The sequence below is a fragment of the Crocodylus siamensis genome, chromosome 11 (genome assembly GCF_052110815.1).
Source record: "Crocodylus siamensis isolate JL-2025a chromosome 11, ASM5211081v1, whole genome shotgun sequence".
In the NCBI taxonomy this organism is placed as follows: domain Eukaryota; kingdom Metazoa; phylum Chordata; order Crocodylia; family Crocodylidae; genus Crocodylus; species Crocodylus siamensis.
In genome coordinates, this window is record NC_143405.1 from 50,201,847 (window position 1) to 50,223,126 (window position 21,280).

The 21,280-nt window shown below is 43.2% G+C and overlaps 1 protein-coding gene across 1 annotated transcript; it reads right to left on the reverse strand.

Annotated features, from left to right (window-relative positions):
- Positions 1-6,887: 6,887 nt before the first annotated feature.
- Positions 6,888-21,247, reverse strand: CHCHD4 (coiled-coil-helix-coiled-coil-helix domain containing 4). Its single transcript, XM_090022854.1, has 3 exons — positions 21,005-21,247; positions 16,352-16,450; positions 6,888-8,035 (listed from the first exon to the last, which is right to left on the reverse strand). Exons 1-3 carry the CDS (start codon positions 21,024-21,026, stop codon positions 7,740-7,742), a joined length of 417 nt encoding a protein of 138 aa, XP_089878980.1. The 5' UTR covers positions 21,027-21,247; the 3' UTR covers positions 6,888-7,739.
- Between the last annotated feature and the right edge of the window lie 33 nt (positions 21,248-21,280).

Consider the following 21,280-nt stretch of genomic DNA (forward strand, 5'->3'; position numbering starts at 1 on the left):
TAAACAACGTGGTCCCTACGCCACACTTGTACTAATTCTTTTAAAGTTGATAAACTGCAAACATTCGTAATTGGCAGATATTGGAAAGAGTCCAATGGAGAGCAACAAAAATGATTGGAAGCCTGGAAAGCAAGATGTACTGGGCAAGGCTGAAAGAACAAGAGTTATTTAGTTTGGAGAAGAGAAGACTGAAGGGAGGATTTGATAAGTCTTCAAATACCTGAAGGGTGATTATAGAAAACACAGAGATGGGCTTTTCTCTGTGGCCACAGGAGACAGGACTAGGAGCAATGACTTCAAGCAGCAGCAGAATAAATTTAGGTTGGAAACTAGGAGGAACGTTCTGACTATGTGGGTGGTCAAGCATTGGAACAGGCTATGTAGAGTAGTTGCAGAATCTCCATCCCTGCAATTTTTCAAGAGCAGGTTGGACAGACACTTGGCTGGAATAGCTAGTTGGCCTTGAGTCTGGATTAGATAACCTCATGAGGTCCTTTGCAGCCCTACTTTCCTATGATCCAAGTGCAAAGTGTGTGGGATTGAGAACTCAAGTTTCCCCACTACATTCCAAATATTACTCTATTAGGCTTTGATACCTTGCAGGACACCAGGCACAATAATAGGTGTTCAGAGTAAGGAAGAGAAGCCTTGACTGTAAAGGCCCAAAGCTTGCAAAAGTTTAAAATGACCATTTTTTAAAAACATAATTACTTCTGCTTTGAGAAGAATATATTAACACATCATAGAGATTCAGCCCTGTAACTTGGAGCAAATGGCATGGGAGTTCTTTGGGGCACCCATGAATCTTTAGCATTTTGTGTCGTTCCACTGAAATGGTTGCGCCTCCAAATTGGGAGTGGCTTACTCTGCAGGCAGATTTATTAACTTAATACATAATAGCACTGAGTCTTCAATCCACGACTTATTGCCATGCATTATTAGGATGTGTCAATTAGGTGAATTTTCAGTTCTAAGCTACAGTCCACATTTTTACCAGTGCAGAATTTAGCAGTAGGAGTTGTGCCTGCATCTCTGACACGAGTTCTTTATTGTCTATACTACCTTAAACTGAGTAGTGTTATAGGGTTCCTACCCTTTTAACTGCAGTAGTCCCTTACATCAGTTGTGCAAATTGATGACTTTCTTTCTTTGTTAGGTGAACTGCAATTACAAAAACAATGTGGTAAAGTGCACAGAAATTCATCATTATTTAAAAAAAAAAAAAAGGACCCAGTCTTCCTACTCTCAACATTCTTGAATTTGAGGAAACATCAGATCTGGCTCTGAACATTATAGCTCAAGCCCATCTCAGCTGGATATATTTGTAACGTGCTTTTTAAACTGAGAGTAAAGCTCAAAGACATTTCAATTTCTGACCAATATTTGTCACTAGCCCAGCTACAATAATAATAATGCTTATGTTTTGGGATGTAAAATGCTCATATAGGAGTGCAGGAATAAATATCTTCCTCCACATGCAACAATATTACAAAGGTTGAAGGGAATCAGTTGAGCTATTTTTCCCCCACACCTTTTAATGATGCCTGTCACTTTAGAATTAGGATATCAAACTTGCTGGACCAATGATCAGATGTGGCATAGCAAATCCTATGCCCACTTTCCCTTCACATCCCTGCTGTGGGATCTGAGTTAATCTGCAGTGTGCAGTCACTACAAATCTTCCTATGCTCTTTGTGTTGGCTGTGACAGGGCCTTCATGAGCTGTCTGCTCACTGATATATCAAAGCTGATCTGTAACATACTTTTCTTTTTTGCACATTTACTCTTTAGAGACTGCTCTCCCTTTGCTCTCTTTATGTGCTGCTTCTGAGCAGGGTTTATGTTAAAAGTATGGAATTCATGCCAGGGGGGAAAAAAAAAGAAAGGAAAAAAAAAGAAAGCCAATTCTAGAGGAAAATAAAGTTAATAACAGAAAGAAGATGCTGACAGTTCTCCAACAGGCCGCCACCACCACACGTTTCCCCCTTGACACCACTTGTGGAACGCTGCCAACTCCAAGTTTATTTTCTTTGAATAGCAAAAAGATTTAAAAAAAAAAGCCACAACACTGCACTCACCACAACTAACAGGACAAAAGGCCCTTTATTAACGATTTCAATTAAATCAGCAAATGACAGGAAATAAAGCAACATTCCAAGCATTTCAATGGGCTGCACGGGCTTCTTCCGTGGCTCAGAATGCAGGAAAGGGCTGCTCCAACTTGAACTGTTGTTGGCTAAACGCTTCTGCGATGGTGCAAGAAGCACCCACTGCAGCCTTTTACTGGTGTGCAACGTATAAACAGCAGCCGGAACGTTTAAAAGCCTCCTGGTAAAAAAAGAAACCAACAACCATGCTTCCTATGTGCTTACTTCACAGTATTCCAGAAGGAGGCTATACTCTCCCCTGCCCCATAACTTCCAACAATACAATAACATTCACATGAAGAAAGGTGGGCGCTCCTCTCTCTATTCCAGTAATGTAACTGGGATTGGGGGTGAGCGGGACACCAGCACCTGGTGCTAAGTTAGAGAGGGCACTAGTATGACCCCCTCCCTTCAGAAGTCCTTATCACAGCAGGGGTAGCTCTGCACTGCCCAGCCCTGTGCTTTTTAGTGTATCTCCGGGGGACACTTTGTCACGGGAAGCACAGACCTATGCCTGGAGAGGGGAAGGAAGCTAATGGGGCACATGGAGGAGCTCCAGAGAACCTGATTTCTGCCTAACCCCCCTGCTCTCTATGCACTGGTCAGTATAATTCACTCCTACTTCCACCTTTTTCCCAGGCATTTAAAGGGCTTGCTATACCCCTGCTTTATTCTAAGCATCAACCATAAATACATCTAGAAGCACCCAATTTCCAAGCAATCTTATTCCAAATAGCTATAAAAAAATAGCTCAGAGCAGGAGAGAGATCACTGTGGAATCAGCCAACGGAAGCTCCCAGCCTGCTGCTCCGTAGATCTAACACCTTATACTCTCAACGCATTAAAAATCACTCAAACTGAGGTGGAGGTAAAATCTGGCTGAGCTTCTTATAATCATTTTCCTCCAAAGACAGCACACCGCTAGTACACATTTTGGATGAGCTACGTGTTAAAGTGCCCAAGAGGATTTCAAAGCATTGAGGTTTTGATCTATTCAGCTTCATCTCTTGTACTTACATAAGGCTCCTTCTCAAAATTTCCCACCGTTAGCATAACTTCAGATCCAACGCTGGTCTCATCAGTGGAAACACTAGTGTGACAGGCTGCTGGTGTTTAGTGCAATGTGTTGCCTAGTCCTATTCAGAACAGGGAGAGAGGATTAAGATGCTGGCTGACTCTGCATGAGCAGTCTCCATCATTGCTAGGTGCTAAGACTGAAATGGCAGCTGAACTCTAGAGAAATTTTAAAGGGAAAAAGGTATAGCAGGACCAGAGTGAATGGCTCCAGATTATTTAGGCAACCAATCTCCTTCCCTAATTCTCTAATGGTTATGAGATGATGATGTATTTAAATCAGGGAGTCTTAGCTGCATCTGTATCTAATAGCCACCTTTCAGAACAAAATGTAGGTTTTTGTTTCCAACCTGAACATGCCAGTGCTCAGAGAGGATGGTCCTGAAGCTGAGCAAAATCTGCATGTCTTTACAGACTTTGCTGGGTAATTAGGGAAGCAGAGGGAGGAGACAGGAAATAAAAAGAGACTAAGATTAGGAACCATAGGGGTGGTCATATTTCTAGCAAAATTTATTTAATGCTACTCCATTTGAAGTCTCTGACATGCAGTTAAAGTACAGATTAAGTATGCAAGGGAAGGGAAAGTAACTCTGTATACTCAGATGTAATACTCTTCTTCCTAACATGGAGCTTTTAATCCAGTGGTGCCCAATCTTTTTGCCCAGTGGGCCAGATGGGCAGTGCCCAGTCCATCTGTGGGCTAGATCCAACAGGTAGTCCCAATCTGGTGCCCAGGGTGGATGTGGCAGGGCCCCAACCCATCCAGTCATACAGGAGAAGGGGGCATGGCCAAGCCTCAACCCCAACATGCAGAAGGGAGGGGTGTTTCATTTCATCAGAGTGCAACATACGCCATGGAGATGATAAGGGGTTTAAAACCCAAACACAAGTTTTTATTGAGTCCTATTTCTGCTGCATTGGCAGAGTCCACATACCATGATGACAAGGGCACTGTAAGGATTTAACTGGAAGACAGAATGAACTGGATTCTTTATTCTGGCTTGTAAAACAATCTAAGAAATTAAGACCACTTTTTAACAAGCTTTTGATAATGCATGAGGCAGGAGGAACACAGCTCAACTCTCAGATTTCAAGTGCAGTTTACACAGCTGGCAGAAACAGAAAAATGGAGTTCAACTGATCTGTAAGTCAGAAGCGTAAAAGTATCACTTAACAATTCTACTTTAAAAGTCACTTCAGAGTATGAGGGCTTTGAAAGAAATGGATGATGTCTCAATTATGAACTCCTAACAGAAAATTGAGAAGGGTGAAATGGTTTCTCGTTCTAGTTTCTAGCAGTTAGTATCTCTTAATGAGTGCATCAGCTCCTGCAACCCTGGAATTCCAGTTTTATAAAATACTCATGGTGTAGTTGACTTTCTAGACTTCTTCTCATGAGAGCATGTGATTATTTTTACGCATATATAAATAATAATATTTATGTAAAAAATTATGAAAGCTGCTTTATATACATCAAACATTTTGTATTTGTACAGCATCTACTTGGACTCCTGGTTTCGGACTGGGGCTATTAAGGCACTAAACACAACAGTAATTCTTTCCACAAATAAACGAACAGTGAATGAACTATAAGTTGTAGGTAAAGGAACCTCTTTCCTCCATCAGGGTATTGTAATTATTTCTTGGTAAAACATGGGAAGCTATTCAAGAAAAGAATCTGGGACAGAGAAGCAAAAATACTGTTTTCAGTTTATATCATAGGTAGCAATATACTTTAGTATAGAGTACCAATCTGGTACCAATAGCAGGACCAGAGTACCAATCTGGTCTTATATGGATATTTTATCATAGATGTGTGTCATTTTGAGTAGAACTCATCAAAACTAAGAAAATTTTTTAAAAAAGTAAGCTTTTTGGACAGGACTCTTTCTTTCCTGCATTTGGACAGCAAAAAGGAGGTATTGCCATTAGTAAATAATGATTTTTCCCAGTATGGACTACGCCGATCAAAGATTTAAGTACAGATTCAGGTCTTGCATAAATACATGACTAGCCCTCTTGCATTCTACAGTCAGTTCACAGATGTCAAAAAACACTCTCAGATAATAAATCCTAAAGCTTCAAAACAAGGCAGCGTGGGAAAGAAAAGCACAGAAGAAAAGCACAACAGGCAAGCAGTTCTTAGAACAGAGATCTCCTTCACCCTGTTTCTTCCTTTGACAGACATTAAGTTGGGTTTCCACCCAAAAAAGACAATGATTCAGGTAAATACAGGGATGTGTGTGTGTCTCTATTATATATACATATATTGGTGCCCAGCATTTATCTGATGGCCTGAGATTATTTCCCTGGCCCAACTGCCCAGGCGCCAAGGTTTTATCGCGCTGTCGCTTTTGTGCCCGCTTACTCAGGTTGTTAACTTGGCATTTGTTTTGTTCACTGCTTCATGCAAAGACTGAGAGGCTTTGTCACACTTGCTTCTTTGAAAACGTAAAGTCTGTTCTGAGTACCTGCCACCATCCCCCTAGAATTGAGCTAGTGCCAGTTACTTAATTCCATCTCCTTCCCCACTTTTCCACGAAGATCCAATCACTAGACTAAAATTCAAAGAGCTCATTTCTTAAAAGTCAACAGAAAAGAATAGAAGTGGGTTCCTTCAGATTTAAATAACTTAATAAGCATACACCAATATGCCAAAGTATGAATACAGAGCACTGGCAACGTTGAATGGTGGAGACAAAAGCCTGTGGATGCCAAGAAAGGTAAGAAGATAAATATTGCCACACACTCTAGGACAGTGGTCACCAACCAGTGGATTGAGATCCACCGGTAAATCTTGGGGCCTCTTGCAGTAGATCTCGGAGCCTCTTCGAGTCAATCTGAGGCTGGGGTGGGGGACTGAGTGCCCGCATGCGCTCACCCAGCCCAGCCCAGCCCAGCCTGTCAGTCCGTGGGGGGAGGGAACAGGCGGGGGACTAGATTGAGGCCCCCATGATGAGGAGAAGCGCTGCAGAAGCAGGAGCTTGGGTAAGTTGAGTGGTGCCCTGGCCGGGTTGGACTTACCTGTTGGGGAGGCGCAGCCCCAAATAATTTTTTCCCCCTCTGTCTAGATCTGCCCCCCACTTCCCTCCCCACAGACTTCCTTGCTGGGTGGAGGGGTGGGGGAGATGGCAGCAACACACAGTAGATCTAGGGTTGCTTTTAAATGCCAACTGTGATCTGCTTTAAAAAGTTTGGAGACCACTGCTCTAGGGTAAGTGATTATGCCATAATTTTACTTTGCTATATTTTGGAAACATCTGGCTAATATGCTAAAAAAACAGGCAATAATGGACAATTACTTACACCATGGTAACATACCAATCATGAAGCATGTTACAATGGCAGTCAGGGCTAGGTTTTTATTAATAGAAAGAACTCAAATGTAACATCCTCCTTGCCTGCAAGCAGTAATCCTATAATCCATAATTATGCTGAGGAATTTTGGTGCCTATATTTACCCACTCTTACCTCTGGTGGTGCTTTACATTGTCCATGGCTCCTCAAGGAGGACAGGAATAAATCCTGTACATAGAAGCTGAAAGCAGTTAATTGAACAGACATTTCAGATGAGTTCACAATCTCTTTACAATGCAAGAGAATGCCATGTGCCTCACACCAAGCAAGGAGAGGTAACCAAAAAGAGAGAGAGATAAGAGCTTTAAATCAAGGTAAAAAGATTTTCATTGTTTAATATGCACAAGTCACAGTATCTGCTCTGAGATTGTTACTCTGGGTAACACTTCAAGTTTATTGTCAAAACTATATTGTTAGAATATAACCATACAGGAGGAGCAGGCAGTAACAGAGGGACCTGAAAAGCAGTGCTTTCAGAAAAAACAAGTACCACAGTGATCACTATTTTTCCCATTCACTTAAAGCTTAAATCATAGGTTACTCAACAGAATTTTCAAAATGCAACAATAATTAAATTATAAAAAAAGCCAAATATTTTAGCATTTTTTTCAGAAAGTTTTTACCTGGGATCAGTAGCAAATGCAACCGGTATCTAACTGTGCCAGTAGAAATTAGAGTTTGCACTTTCTAAACGGATCATGTCAGCATTCTTGGACCACTCCAACAGAGAAGGTAAGGAAAAACAACTTACGCAATTTCTATCAACAGCACAGAATACATTAAACAGGAGCAACTACTGATCAAAATACAGTGAAATGGATATAGACCTGATATACTGGCTAAAGAATTTCTCAGTTTAAAGAAATGTTTTGTACATTTGGAGGCAAATTGAGTACTAGAGAGAAAAAAAATATATTGTTAAAGCAGTGGTGGTGTCCACCAACACATTACATGGTACATACATCTACTTGCTCTTTCTGCAGTGCTTACTATTAAGACCATAGGGCTGAGGTCTCCTCTCCTGTAATAAGTTAATTCATAGGATACAGTGTTTAGAACATTAATGGTAAAACGCTTCGTGAAGAATCAAAGACAGACTCTTTGCAAAAGTTCATTGTTCTAAATTCAGAGAGCGGAGACACTAGCCTCCTTGCATCTTCATTAGCTAGATCCCTTCACTTCTTCAGTTACAGTGGCCTCCGTAGAAACAGCTTCTAGATCTTTGCTTGGCTTTTCTTTCTCTTCATCATCATCTTCTTGGGGATAAAGGTCTGGAAACTTTTGCATGCACTCCTGCATGGCACGGAACTGGTCCACACAGTCTGATCCTTTTATTTCTTCTGTGCTATGGTGGAAACAGGAAAAGGCCAATTTGAACTGCTCTCCACAGGGACCACTAGCCATTCCACCAAGGCATGGACAATTCCAATTGATATCTCCATTAGGCAATATCAATCCTGAACAAACACAAGAGACAGAAGAAAAATTAGGTGTTCCATAGAGGTAATTTTGTTTTAAAGTTGCATCAAAGTTGCTGGGTCACAGCATCACAGACTGGACTCTGTTATAACCACAAAACCAGAACAGCATGGACAGTGGCAGAGCAAACCAGCCTCTTCAGTGTAGTTAGCGATCCTCAGCCCTGACCTGCCTGACCCATTACCATGGAAGAGATCCTAGTTTAATATGCATGGCCCATTTCAGCCTGTGAGGGAAGGAGAGAAGGCAATGTACAAAGCTGAAGATGAACAATTAAATCATCATAGGGAAAAGAAACTTGGATCTTGTCTGGGTATGACAACAAAGAGAGGGAAGGTAATCTGTACTATTAAATCTAACATTATTATTAATAATTAACACTATTATTTTAGCTCTTTAACTTGCAGGGACAGGAGTGGCACAAATATGGTACACAGCTTTAGCAGATGGAGTCCTTAGATGATTTTCTCATACTTACCTCATATTTTCTCGTATGTAAAAACTTATATTTAAATTGTTGCATGTGTAATATCTACAGCATACTAAGGTGGCCTATTCACTGTAACTCCAACATGAAAGTAATCACTGGCCAACCTAGAATAGCTTCTTTTGGCTTTCCTTAGTTTATCATAGGCTCCCCCTCACCTCTTAACAGCTAGAAATTTTCCCCACTTTGCCCTTCAGTGATAAGTTTGCTGTTCCATGCAGTGCTGGATGCTGGATGTGTATCACTGCAGTAGAAGTCCTTTCCTTTTGAAAGCAGCTTTTCTTACCAGTTATGAGATGACTAGCAACCATGGAAGAGATCAAATGCCGTCAATGCTGATTTCCAGAATTAAACTCTTTATGAGACTCTAAATCGCTCTGACCCAATTTAAATTCAACTGAAACACTCCTATTGTCTGCATGGGGTTTGGATCATGCTTGGTGTCTCCTGTGCCCTATGATCATGAAGGCACATCAAAGTGCCACTTTCCAACTAGTATCAGTTCAAGCTTCCAGGATGAAAATGGCTGTTTAGCTGAGTATTAAGAACTTCTATTGACATGGGACAGCAGCCTACTGAAGAATTTCATTGATTGGTGCCTCCAATTCATTTAAGCAAGAAAACAGCAGGAACAAGAAAAGCCAACTGTTGAGTGAAATACACACTCACTTTTTATATTCACACTTTTCCCCTCAGGAATCTCATGAATTTCCAGAACTCAGTTTAACTTACTCAAACCAGACGATGAAAAAAGGGTCTTAGAGGATGAAGCAAAGTGGGTGTAAAAAGCACTGAGTTATGACCATCTGCATTATAACACTATGCCTCATAGCAAGTTGAAGAATTGACGTTAATATCATTTGCATTTGAAGAACTTCTGTCCAGACTCAAATACCAAACTCAACTGAACAAAATGAGTTTTATAAGAGTTTACAAACCCCGTTTGTGACAGTATTTTATTGACAAAATATAACTAGTGGAGTGCATTGTGGCAATTCTGGCATAACTTGGCAGGTTCCCGAGAGAAAAACAAGAGGTACTGAGACAAGGATATGGATGGCCAATTTCAGGATCTTTATTACTAGGGATAACATGAAACAAAGTGCAAAAAGTTCACCTGCAGTGTAAAAGAAACATGCCTTTGCTTTGTAAATTGAGCAAACTAGATTCTAAGTCACCGAGGGAAACTATCAAACATCAACCAGGCATTTTAGCAGATGTTTTTCTAGCACTTAAAACCAACACAGGAAGTTTTGAAATACTAGAATGAGGGCACTATGGCACTGCAATTCCTTGCTGAATAATCCTCTTAAACCAGAGGTAATCAACCTGTGCCCCCAGGCCAGAACTGGCCCCCTGAGCTGTATCATCCAGCCTGCAGACTCCCCATGGGTCTGAAAGCCTGGCATCAGGGGAGCAGTGGCAGTGTTAATTGCCATTCCCCTACTGCTAAGTTTCTGGCATCCATGGGGAGCTGCATGGGCCTGGTAGCCCAGTCCTGTTAGCTAGGTCAGACATGCAGTGGGGAAGGGGGGCTGATTTCAGCATGTTGTGTGGTACAGCACGCTAGGGATCGCTTCCCATGTGCAGGGGCAGCAGAGCACCAGAGCCTAATCCAAGCATCAGGGCCAGGCGACGGCAGAGCAGGGCCCGACCCTGGGAGGTGGAGCCCAATCCAGCCAGCAGACCAGCCCTGTGGGGCCAAAAGGCTGAGCACTACCAAAGCAGAAGTTGCACTGATAGAGCTTTTTGGGGCCAATACTGATAGCTGATTTTTAACGATGCATATCAGCTGATACTGATCTGATTTCCGATACGCAGCCTGGCAGCTTGAAGAGTTGTGTCCAGCTGGTAAGTCTGTTGTGGTGGAAGGGGTGAGGGGGGCAGATCGAGGCCTGTGCAGTGAGAGAGGGAGTGGGGCAGGGGCTGGGGCAGGCACTGCCCAGGTGGGGCGTGGGGTGGAGCTGCGGGGAGTGGGGGGTGGCTCCCACTGCTGCGCACATCCCAGGAGGGTGTGTCCCCCAGATCTGCATGGGGCAGGGTGGCTACTTCTGGGGCTGGTTATGGGCTCTTCCTGGCACGGGCTGGGCTGCGCTTGGGGCAGGCAGTGGCGGTGCTGGAAGCGGGGCTACAGTGGGGTGCTGCAGCCACCCCAAAATTCGCTGTAACTCCCCCCAACCTCCCTCCCTGCACTGCTGCTGCCCACCCTTAGTGCAGCCTGGCCCAGCTCCTGCTGGGAAGAGCTCTGCACTGACCCCAGCCCACAGTGGCAGCTGCCCTGCCCCACCCTGTGCGGATCCAGGGGGTATGCGCCTCCCCATGTCCTCTTGGGGTATGCACAGCAGTGGGAGCCACTGCCCGCCCCCCGTGGCCCTCTGGATGAGCTGCGGCTCCATCCCGTGTCCCGCCCTGTCCTGCATGCTCCAGCCCCACTCACTCCCTCACTGTGGGGGACTCAACTCTGTGAAATGAGGGACTCAAAGACAGCACCTGGGTTACCTAGTTTATCATATGAAACAATGCAGGTAAGTAGAGTGCTCTTTTTAAAATCTCTGAACTACGCTGTGTATTGATTTTTTTTCAGGTGCACCCCAGGAATCCTTCCAGTCAAGCTATATTTTATATTGTACTTTGAAGTCACTTGCAATATGCATCAAGACAAATAAAGGGCCTAGATTGGTGAGTTATATAAACTGGTAAATTTATCAAGCGCCAGATTAAGTAGTAGTAGAAAAGAAGGTTGTTTTTTTTTTAAATCCGTGACTCCTACAGGCAGGCTTTTCCTTCCTTCTAGCCTAAATTTATCCATGACTTTTTATAACCAATTTGTTTTCAGAACACTAACAAGTTATCTTGCATGCACAACATCATGCAAATCCATTACATATAGTCAATATGTTTTTACATACATCACAAGTGATAGGACCCATTTCTCACTGAGGATTAAACCACCCTAAAAAATTTCCAAGTTCCTGAAATCCATCTGTTTGCACTGTGTAAACAAGAAGTAATGCTTCAAATAGGCAGAGTATCTGTCCATGTTTGTAATTCCAAACTGGATGAATGGATCCTAAACTTGCTTGCTGCCCCAGCTCCCAATGGAAAAGGGGCTTAAGGAAATAAAGAATCCCACTGTAAGTACAGCCTTTGTGATACCTAATGCAATAATTTAGATCCGTCCTCCCTTGTTTATCAACCCAATTAGTGTTGAATCATCTGGCAGCTTTCCCTATTGTATTTGTTTTACTACATCTAGATTGGAAAGCGGTGTCTAGATTTTCTCATTTGGACAACATAAACTGAAGCCTCACAACTGACAATACAGAAAGGGGAGGAAAATTAACATAGCTATATTCCCACACCCCCCTCGCCTCACAGTGAAGTGCAATAATTGGGGTTTTGCTAAACAAGCTAATCAATTAATGACTTAAATTCCTTTATTATGTAAAGGCTATCCTGAAAAAATAATTAAACTTCATTTTAATGCCAAGGATCAAGAAGGGCCCCAAAATAATCATATTTCGAATAAATTTGAAAAGTTTAAATTGTATAAAGACTTGATACAGATAATCACACATTTATATAATACTCTTCCTCATATATGTGAAAACTCTTTATATAACATAGCAAAAAGATCAAAGGGCTTTTTACTGAGAGTTATTATACAGCAGCTGAACACTGGAAACCTAAGTCTGCTACTTTAAGTAGAAGCTAAATTAAAATAGCCTGTATGTTACTTCATGAATGGCATGCCTTTTCCAATGTTCTTTTAAATACAAACCACACAAGGAACCAGAGCTCTGCCTGTACATCCTTCTCTGCCCACAAATTTCCCTCCCCTTAGATGCAGAAGTAATCTGTAATAAGTGGATTGTCTCTCTGTTTTGATTTACTGTGTTATAGCTTGAGATGACTGAAGTGAGAACCTTTTAAGTGAAACAGCATGTGAAGAAAAGCTTAACATGGTATTTAATGCAAAAGCAATCTTAATGTTGGATCATATACACCTTTAATAGAAATAAGGTCTCTTTTGCTTGGCAAAGTTTTCCCCAACCCATCTGGCCTCCTTATTCCACCCTTCACATCTCTCACTCCATAACAAGTCAAATCAAGCTTATAAATATAATGCTGATACCTAACTGGCGGCCTAAAGTGTTGGAATTACTGTACTGCAGAGAAGATGCTTGTCTTTCACCCTTTCACACTTAAACATAAGTATGTCATTGCTCTGGCCCTTCTAAAAGACTTTCTCTTGGCTGCCTTGAAATTTGGCTTGTGCTGCCCAATTGGAAAAGGAAACACTGCAAAACGCTGATCCCCTTTATGAAACCAATAAGACGACTGGCAGAGAAGAATCACAAAGCAACCCCTTCGTATATGTCCTAAGAGGAACTGGAAGGTTCATTATTCACATTCCAATTCCTTGCATGACTGCTCTGAGCCACACTAAAACCAAGACAGACATCCTTTTCTTCCCTCATTTTATATCATAACTAACTGATTTGCTTACTGGATTACAATTTTTTAATATTATCTGAAATATCAATAACCCTCTTGCTCAGTTGCAGGGAAATGACTGTTAATTAGTACATCAGCTATACATCCATGTTCCATCACTAGAAAAGTTCCTTTTGTTAAAGGTATAAGATGATTCCTAGAGCTGAAAACTAGACACATTCCAAGACTGTCTGTATAATTTAGAATGAAACATTTCTAAGACTTGAAGCAAGCTTACATAACCCAAGCCAGTATGAATATACAAATTTGCCAATGTAAGCAACAGTCCCAGCAGTCAGCTTTGTTCAGTTATATATTACACAAGGTGACTTACCATGCATTGAACTGTTAAATGTATTGTAAGATCTCCAAGGACATGTACGTTCTCCAGATGCAGCATTCTGCAATGCTACCTTTATTCCTTTTATTTTAAGGCACAGCCTCTAGTTTTGCAGAGGAAAAGAAAGAGCCCAGATTCCAGAGAAAGTCAGGCTCTCCATCATCTAATTAAAATGACTATACAAAGACTATTACTACTACATATTGGAAAAAAGCTGCTTTTATAAAATTTGGAAGACCTGATTTTGCTCTTAGTTTTCTAGGGGAAATTTTACATTAAACAGGTTACTCAGATTAAACAAAGTTTAAAAAACAACTGATAAATGCTGATAATGTGCCTGTATTAAGTATGAACTTTATTAAAATTATCTGTAGATTCTATTCTCTACACTTCTAACTATAGTTGGAAAGTTATAGATACAGACAAACTGGAAAAAAAATTCCATATGAATGCAGTTTGTATTGCACAGCCAGCAGAGGGCTCTATCTGAAGCATTTAGCAGCTGATGCATTGCTCACAGTGAGGATGCTGACAAATCCGAATGCGCAGACTGTTCTCACCAAATACACAGTCTGAGCACTGGCTCTTAGCTAGTAATGTTCTGCCGGAAAATACGAGAGGTAAAAGAACTGAGAGATACCAAATTTTAGATTTTGCTTCTCTGTTCTGCAATAAAACACAGACACCAGGAAGTTTGAGGGGTGGAACCAGACTGATTCTTTTCATCTCAGAACGGGGATAAGCTTAACATCCATTACCATTAAGTCAATCAGTAACAATTATTGGAAAGGCTAGCAAAACTTTTGTTTTTAAATTAAAGTAGCTGAGGAGCATTAGCAAATAGAGTACATTTCTAACTGCTAACTACAGTGAAGCCATTTATGTTTAGTCAACCTAGTTTTCATAAGAATTTCCCATCTTAGCTCTTAACTAATACTACTGCCTTGTGTTAGTAGATACTGTACCAATGTTAGCAACTTGTTGGGGCAAATAATTTCAGACATTTAAACCTCATGCTCTTTCTTGCACACAAATGCTTTCATAACATCAGGAAATGGCTCAGAAAAATACATCGCTTCATTTCTAGGATTTTAGTAGCCTTAAAGGGCAGGGGAGAGACAGGACTGTGAACAGAGTGTTCACCTAAAAACACAGCTATACAGACAACCTCACACCATACTGCCCTAAACTTCAAAAGTAACTTAGGAAGACAAATGAAGCTTGGAGAAGCTATGGATCTGAAAAATTACTGTACTATGAAAAAATTCATTACAGCTAACAAACACAGGCAACTAAAATTAAAGGATTTTTTTTTAAATCCTTCTTCACTCTTTTTATTTAGGTCACTGCAAAACCTAGAGGACGTGATGCTGTCCAGAGAAGTGCGTGTTCTGATACTTCTGCTGATTCTGCACGCTGCTGTAATCAGGCTCTGAATCTGATGCAAACAGCTAGTGCAAGCTCGTTTTAATATAAAACCACATATAAAACAAAGAAACTCATTTAAGAAAAGATACAGTTCAAATAAGACCACACACTGCAAATCTGTTAATACCCCAATGTACTTTTCTGGGTGTTAAATGACACATGAATACTGCCCCCTAGAGATTAAGAAGCCAGTTACATTTTAGCCAATTACCTGACCTTTAACAAATATTCTGCAGAGAAAGCAGAAGTGATTTTGAACTAGGTCACCAAAGTTCTGCAAACTGAAGTAAATACTAAAGCCAAGTTTTAAACCTGAATTCCTGAATGGAAGCACCTAAAAATGTCACTCAGTTTTCAGAGCTGCAGATCATCCTAAACTCTAATTAATTTCAGTAAGAGTTGCGAGTTACCAGCACCTCTAAAAAGAAAAAAAGTCATTTTTATTTAGAAGCCTAATTTCAGGCATTCACATTTGAAAATTCTGACTTATAGGTTTGGTGAATACAGAACTGAGCTAATAAATTCCTCATTTAGTCTTAAAAATCTTAATGAGAATTCATTAACATAGGCAAAAAAAAATCTACTCACTTAGCCTTTACTCTGATGATGAACTAGGATGCTTTAATTTACCCATTTAAAAAAAACTGTGCTAAGCAACCAGAACTTTTATGAGGCCTAATACCATACTATTCTGCCTCATAAAATATAATAAGTAGGAATAGTAAAAATGGAAAATTCATGCAATCAGTACTGTTCAGCATCAGTACTGCATGATAATGTGGCAAACGTAAATCCCAAATTGAAGCTCCTTGTCTCTTAAATCAGCAGGTGTGGCTGAGAACTGTATCTTTGTGAAGCTGGCACTATGCAAGGTTTAGGGGCAAGAAAGCAGTTTTAGATTCCCAATCCTTACTAAAAAGTTAGGTAGCCAACTCCCATTACCTTCCTTAGACTCTTTTAAAAATGCCAGACACTGGTATTAGGAGTGACTATACAGGAGACAAAAAAACAATACACAAATGCAAAACCTAAGGATTTCTGTGACTCAAGTTTTGACCATGTTAACACAGAGAATAAAGGTGGGGGGAAAGGGCGGAGCCTGGACTACAAGTGCAACACACAGCACACATAACAATGGCTTACAGAGTTTTACAGCAGTGTTGGACTGCTGTAGGTAAAAATCAAGATCATTAGGGAGCTTGCAGTACATAAAGTTAGAGATTTACTCTCCTCCTCTATGGGGTTCAGCAACATTAATCCCTCCTCTAACTGGTATCACAGACAGATCTAGAAGTCCTTGGTTTTTATGTTAAGCTTATAATATGGAGCTGCACAAAGCCCAGGACTTCATCAAATGGCAAGGACATGAAGGTGACACCTGAGTTATATGAAGTCCAATTTCCAGTGCTACTAACTGAGGTTTTAAGGATTCATTGAGGATGTGCTCTTGTTCTATCAACTTGAATAGAGATGGTAGCTATTAGACTTTTAAACATAAAAAAAATTCCTCCTCCCCCCAGCAATCTGTCAAAAAATACTGACCTTGGTCTTCATAGGGGTCATTGGGGTCATCTGCAACTAGCTCAGCGTTGCTTGGTGTCGCATGGTCCTCTTTGGTTGCAAATATAATTTTGTCTTTTCCTAATGTTAAAGAATAAAAAAAAGCAACTATTCAGAGAAAATATAAGCTGAGATAAATCATACCACTTATAAAACCACTGCCCTACACAATCCTTTGAACTGTTAAAATGAATGTATCCATTTACTGTCAGGGCGGCTAGGATCCGGAACCAACTTCCAAGCAAAGTGGTGCTGGCTCCCTACCCTGGGGGTCTTTAAGACAAGGCTTGACAATCACCTTGCTGGGGTCGTTTGACCCCAGTACTCTGTCCCGCCATGGCAGGGGGTCGGACTTGATGATCTGCTCAGGTCCCTTCCGACCCGACCAACTATGAAACATGCAAAAAAGCTAATGATTCTTCTCTACTCAGTTATGGTTGCCCTTTCAATTGGAACAGCAATTGGCCTGGGGGGCAGCACATTGAAAAGAGATTATGACAAATTGTTCAGAGGAAACTTATTAAAAATGATCAAAAAATTTGAAACCAAGGCTTGTAAGAGAAGGTTAAAAGAACCAGGCTGCTTAATCTAGAGAAAAAGATGACTGAGGCGAGACAGGAAAACTGTCTACAAATATATAAAAGAATGGTTTGAAGAGGACAGGGTTCAAATATGCTCATTAGTCAACAAGACAGAACAAGACATAATGAGCTGAAGATGCAGCAGGGCAATTTAGGATAAATGTTAACAACTTTAATAAGAGGAGTTGGGCCCTTGAACGAGATGCCAGGAAAGATGTGTAGGGATTCAGCATTACAATAGGTATTTCTCAGGGACACTGGAATCAACTGCCAAGATTCAAGTGCTTGGGATTGGAAAGGACTGTAGCCGTCTATTACTGTACTGCAACAGCTCTTAGGAAATTCTGTTATGAGAAAATACTTCAGGTTTAGTATTCAGATCACCGGGATCCAAGTTTTCCATTTGCTGTGGAAAAAACACGGATTTTCTCCTTTAAAGGACAAAAACTTGGGAAACTGCAGGTTTCCTCTTGCAGGCTGGCTGAGCTCCAGCCTGCACAGGGCTAGGACACAGGGGGCAGGGAGTGCCACATGCATGTGCAGAGGCATGTGGCAGCCAGGAAGAGCAGCTCCCTCTAGATAAGTGTGGGGGAGTGGGGTGGATATAGGCAATGCATGGGGAGGGATGTGTGCCCCCAGAACCCACAGCAGGCTACAGGGCTGCAGCCTGGCTGGACCAGCTCTGGGCAGAAGCTGCCTCCCTAGCCCAATGGTCAGGACCCGGAATGGGAGGGAGTGCTGCACCACCAGGGTAAGCCATCCCCTGCCCACCTGGCAGCAGTGGGGTGCACAACTTCATGCTGCCATGCCTCACCTTGGTGGCCATGGCAGCAGAGCACTCCCTCCTATGCCCAGTCATGCCCACTGGGCCATGGAGGCAGCTCCTGCCCAGAGCTGGTCCTGGCAGCTGTGGGCACAGAAGTCTGGAGGGGGCACATGCCCCTCCCACATCACCTGTGGTCCCCTACCCCAACACGTTGCCTGTGCTCACAACCCTCTTCACCACACCCCCTCCTTTATTCTCACACTCGGGGGCTGGGGGCAGTGGATTGGGAGTGAGGGACACCAACAGGGTTTGGGGGGTTGGGTTCTATGGGTTGGGAGTGAGGGGCAACAGGATGGGCAGGGGCAGCTTAGCATCAAAGCAGAGGGTGGGGAGGGAGACGGGATAGGCTCAGTTGGCCCCACATCCTGGCAATGGGAGCCATGATTTTCCATGATAAAAAAACCAAAATCAAAAGCCCTAATATACAGGTATTTATAATTTATTTTGTTTTAATAATGACTGAGGCATTGGTAGGCTTCCAAATTGCTTTAAAATTGTAAATATATCAATGAAACACTGTTTTCAAATGACAAACACACACAGTGGAAGAAATACAGATTTTGGGTGTTTAATGAGAGAATTTGGATTTTTTTTTAAATCAGACAATTTTGGATTCATAAACAGAGAAAAACAGGATTTGTGCAGATCAACAGGAAAGGCAAAGAAAACAATGTTCTACTGATGCTGCACACAGGCACAATTTCAGCTAGGATATGTTAAGATTAGAGGTGCGCCAATATATCAGTCCATATCAGATTAGCACCAATAAAAACAAAAATTTACATTTTTGGCAATTGGCTACACCGGCTTTTCTGGCTGGTGTCTCTAATAACGTCACCGAGAAATGCTGTGTGCATGTGTGCAGCTGCAGCCTGCACGCAGTCAGGAATGCAGCCAGGCAGCGTGGAGAGCAGCATCTGGCTTGTAAGCCTGTAGTGGGGAAGGGGTGTGTGTGGGGGGGAGGGGGACAGATCAAGGCCCCCCACAGTGAGGGAGGGAGTGGGGCTGGGGCAGGGTGGGGCACAGGGCAGGGCCACAGGTGGCTCGCTGTGGGGCACTGGAGGGGCAGCTCCCTGCTGCTGCATGCACCCCTGGGGGAAGCATGTGAGGCCTGTGCCCCACAGATTTGTGTGCAAGGTGAGGGCAGGCTGCCCGCTGCTGGCTCAGGGCCAGGGGCTGCCCCAACCTCTTCCTGGCAGGAGGCTGAGCCAGGGCTGTGCTCAGGGCAGGCTCAGTTGCACAAGGTGGGCAACAATGGTGGCGGGAGGGGTGGCTATGGAGAACTTTGGGGTAACCATAGCTCCTTGGGCCCAACACTGCCCCTCCCAATGCTGCTGCCCACGCTGTGCAGCTGAGTCCATCCTGCCACCACCCCTAGCCTCTCCTGCCCTGACCACAGCCCCGGCCCAGTCCTCCTACTGGAAAGTGGCCAGCATAGCCCTTAGCCCTGACCTTGCAGCCTGCCTTCACCCCGCACACAAACGCAGGGGGCACGCAGTACCCCAAACGGTACACGCCGGGTTGGGGAGCTGCTCCCTCCCCTGGATAAGCTGCTTGCAGCTCCACCCTGTGCCCTGCCCCGCCCCAGTTAGGCAATGCCTGCCCCTGCCCCACTTTCTCCCTCACCATGGGGGTGTCAATCTGCACCCCCCACTCCTTCCCCAGCACAGGCTTACCGGCCAGGCTGCACATTGACTATTGGATCAGTATCAGCCAATATAGCTGATTAATAATTGTCCATCAGTATGAGCCAAAAAAAATCTTTTTCGCTGCACCGCTAGGTAGGATAGCTAAAAGAAATTTAAAATTTCAAGTGTATTTACTTCAGTCAATTTAACGTGAATTTTAAAGGTTGAAGTCATATTAAAAACAGCATGTGCTCATTAAAACATCTATTGCTGATTACACCTACCAAGGGAACTCTACTCAAGGGAAGAGAACCAGGTTTCAGTGGCTGATCTTTCACATAAAAAAGTAAGTTGTTGATTTTTTTCTGAACTCTCTTCCAAAAAGTTAGCCAACATAGCGTAAAGTTTAGAATGCAAAACCCCACCCTCCCAAAACACACCTAACATTTCTTACAAATTAGCTGATGTATCACATCACATCATTTACCTTGTCCAATATTCTTTTGCAGGAGAAAGCTAAGTCCCATAACATATCTAATTGGTTGCAGCCGTGTTCCCACATCACAACAGACAAGTTACACAAATCCGAACACAGAAGCTAAGAACGCAAGTCCGGAGGGAGCATAATTTTGCAGTAAAGCATCTATTTGATTAACTTCATCATGCATGCCATTGTCAAGGTCATCTAAAGGAATTAGTGCCCTTCAAGGGACAACTGTCTTTTTTTAGCAAATATCTTCCCTATATGGTAATTAATCTAAAATACTTTTCAGCAGTCTTAACTGTTACTTGTCAAAACTGTAAAAATGATTTATTTTCATAGTTTAGCTATCTGTGGAACTAGAGCTGAAGTTCGGCCTCTAGTGCTCACAATAACATCCTGCTGTGACCCAAGGACAAAGCTCACATCACTGAGGAACAGGGATCTGAGGATGCAAACACTACACAGAAAGCAGAATTAAGATAGTTCAAGGCTATGTAAAGTGAAGAAATTCTCCTGATCTAAATGTAACATGCAATTCACTAGTTAATTGACCGATAGTTATTATAGCATGGCTGCTCTAAACTCATTGTGCGAGTCACCAATTAAATTATGCAATAATTACTAATCACTTGTGGCATGGGCAGTCTTACTTTCTGCATGGGGCCGGGCTACATTTATAGCACGATTCACCTACTAATGGTGTGATAACTGGTTGGCGCTCGGGGCTAGTCTTACCTTGTACGTGTGTCCGGGCTACATTTATAGCGCGAGTCCCCTATTAATGGTGTGATCATTACTTGACGCTCAGGGCTAGTCTTACTTTATACATGTGCCTGGGCTACGCTTATAGCGTGATTCACCAGCGAATCGTGCAATGTGGGTTACATGCAGTCGCAGCCCCCTGCTAGGCGGGCAAGCTAGACCTGGGGAGCCTCCAGCGATAAAGGCACCGTGTCTCCTCGAGCTCTCTCCGTCCGAGCCGGCGGCACCACTCACAGCGCCCTTGCGCGCGCAGCCGGGCCAGGACACACGTTACATGTAACGCGCCACGAAGGACCGCGAGAGCACGGACGGGAACGAGGCTGCCCCCGGCGCCTTCCCCCCACCGGGACTCACCTTCCTGCCGGCAGTAGGACATGGTGAGGGACTCGCGCGCCCGGCACCGCCTGACCCCGCCGGTGCCCAGTGCGCCCGGTCTCCACGCTGCGAGAGAAAGGCCCCCGGGCTGCCCCCGCACTGCCTGCTGGCAAGCAGCGAGAGTGGGGGGCACGAGGTGCTGCGGGGACACCCTGGGGAGCACCCCGCTCCTACCCGCTGAGCGCCGTTCCGGGGGAGTTCAGCCGGCAGCCAAGCGCAGGCACCTCCGTGGCCACCCTCGGCTGCAAACGGCCC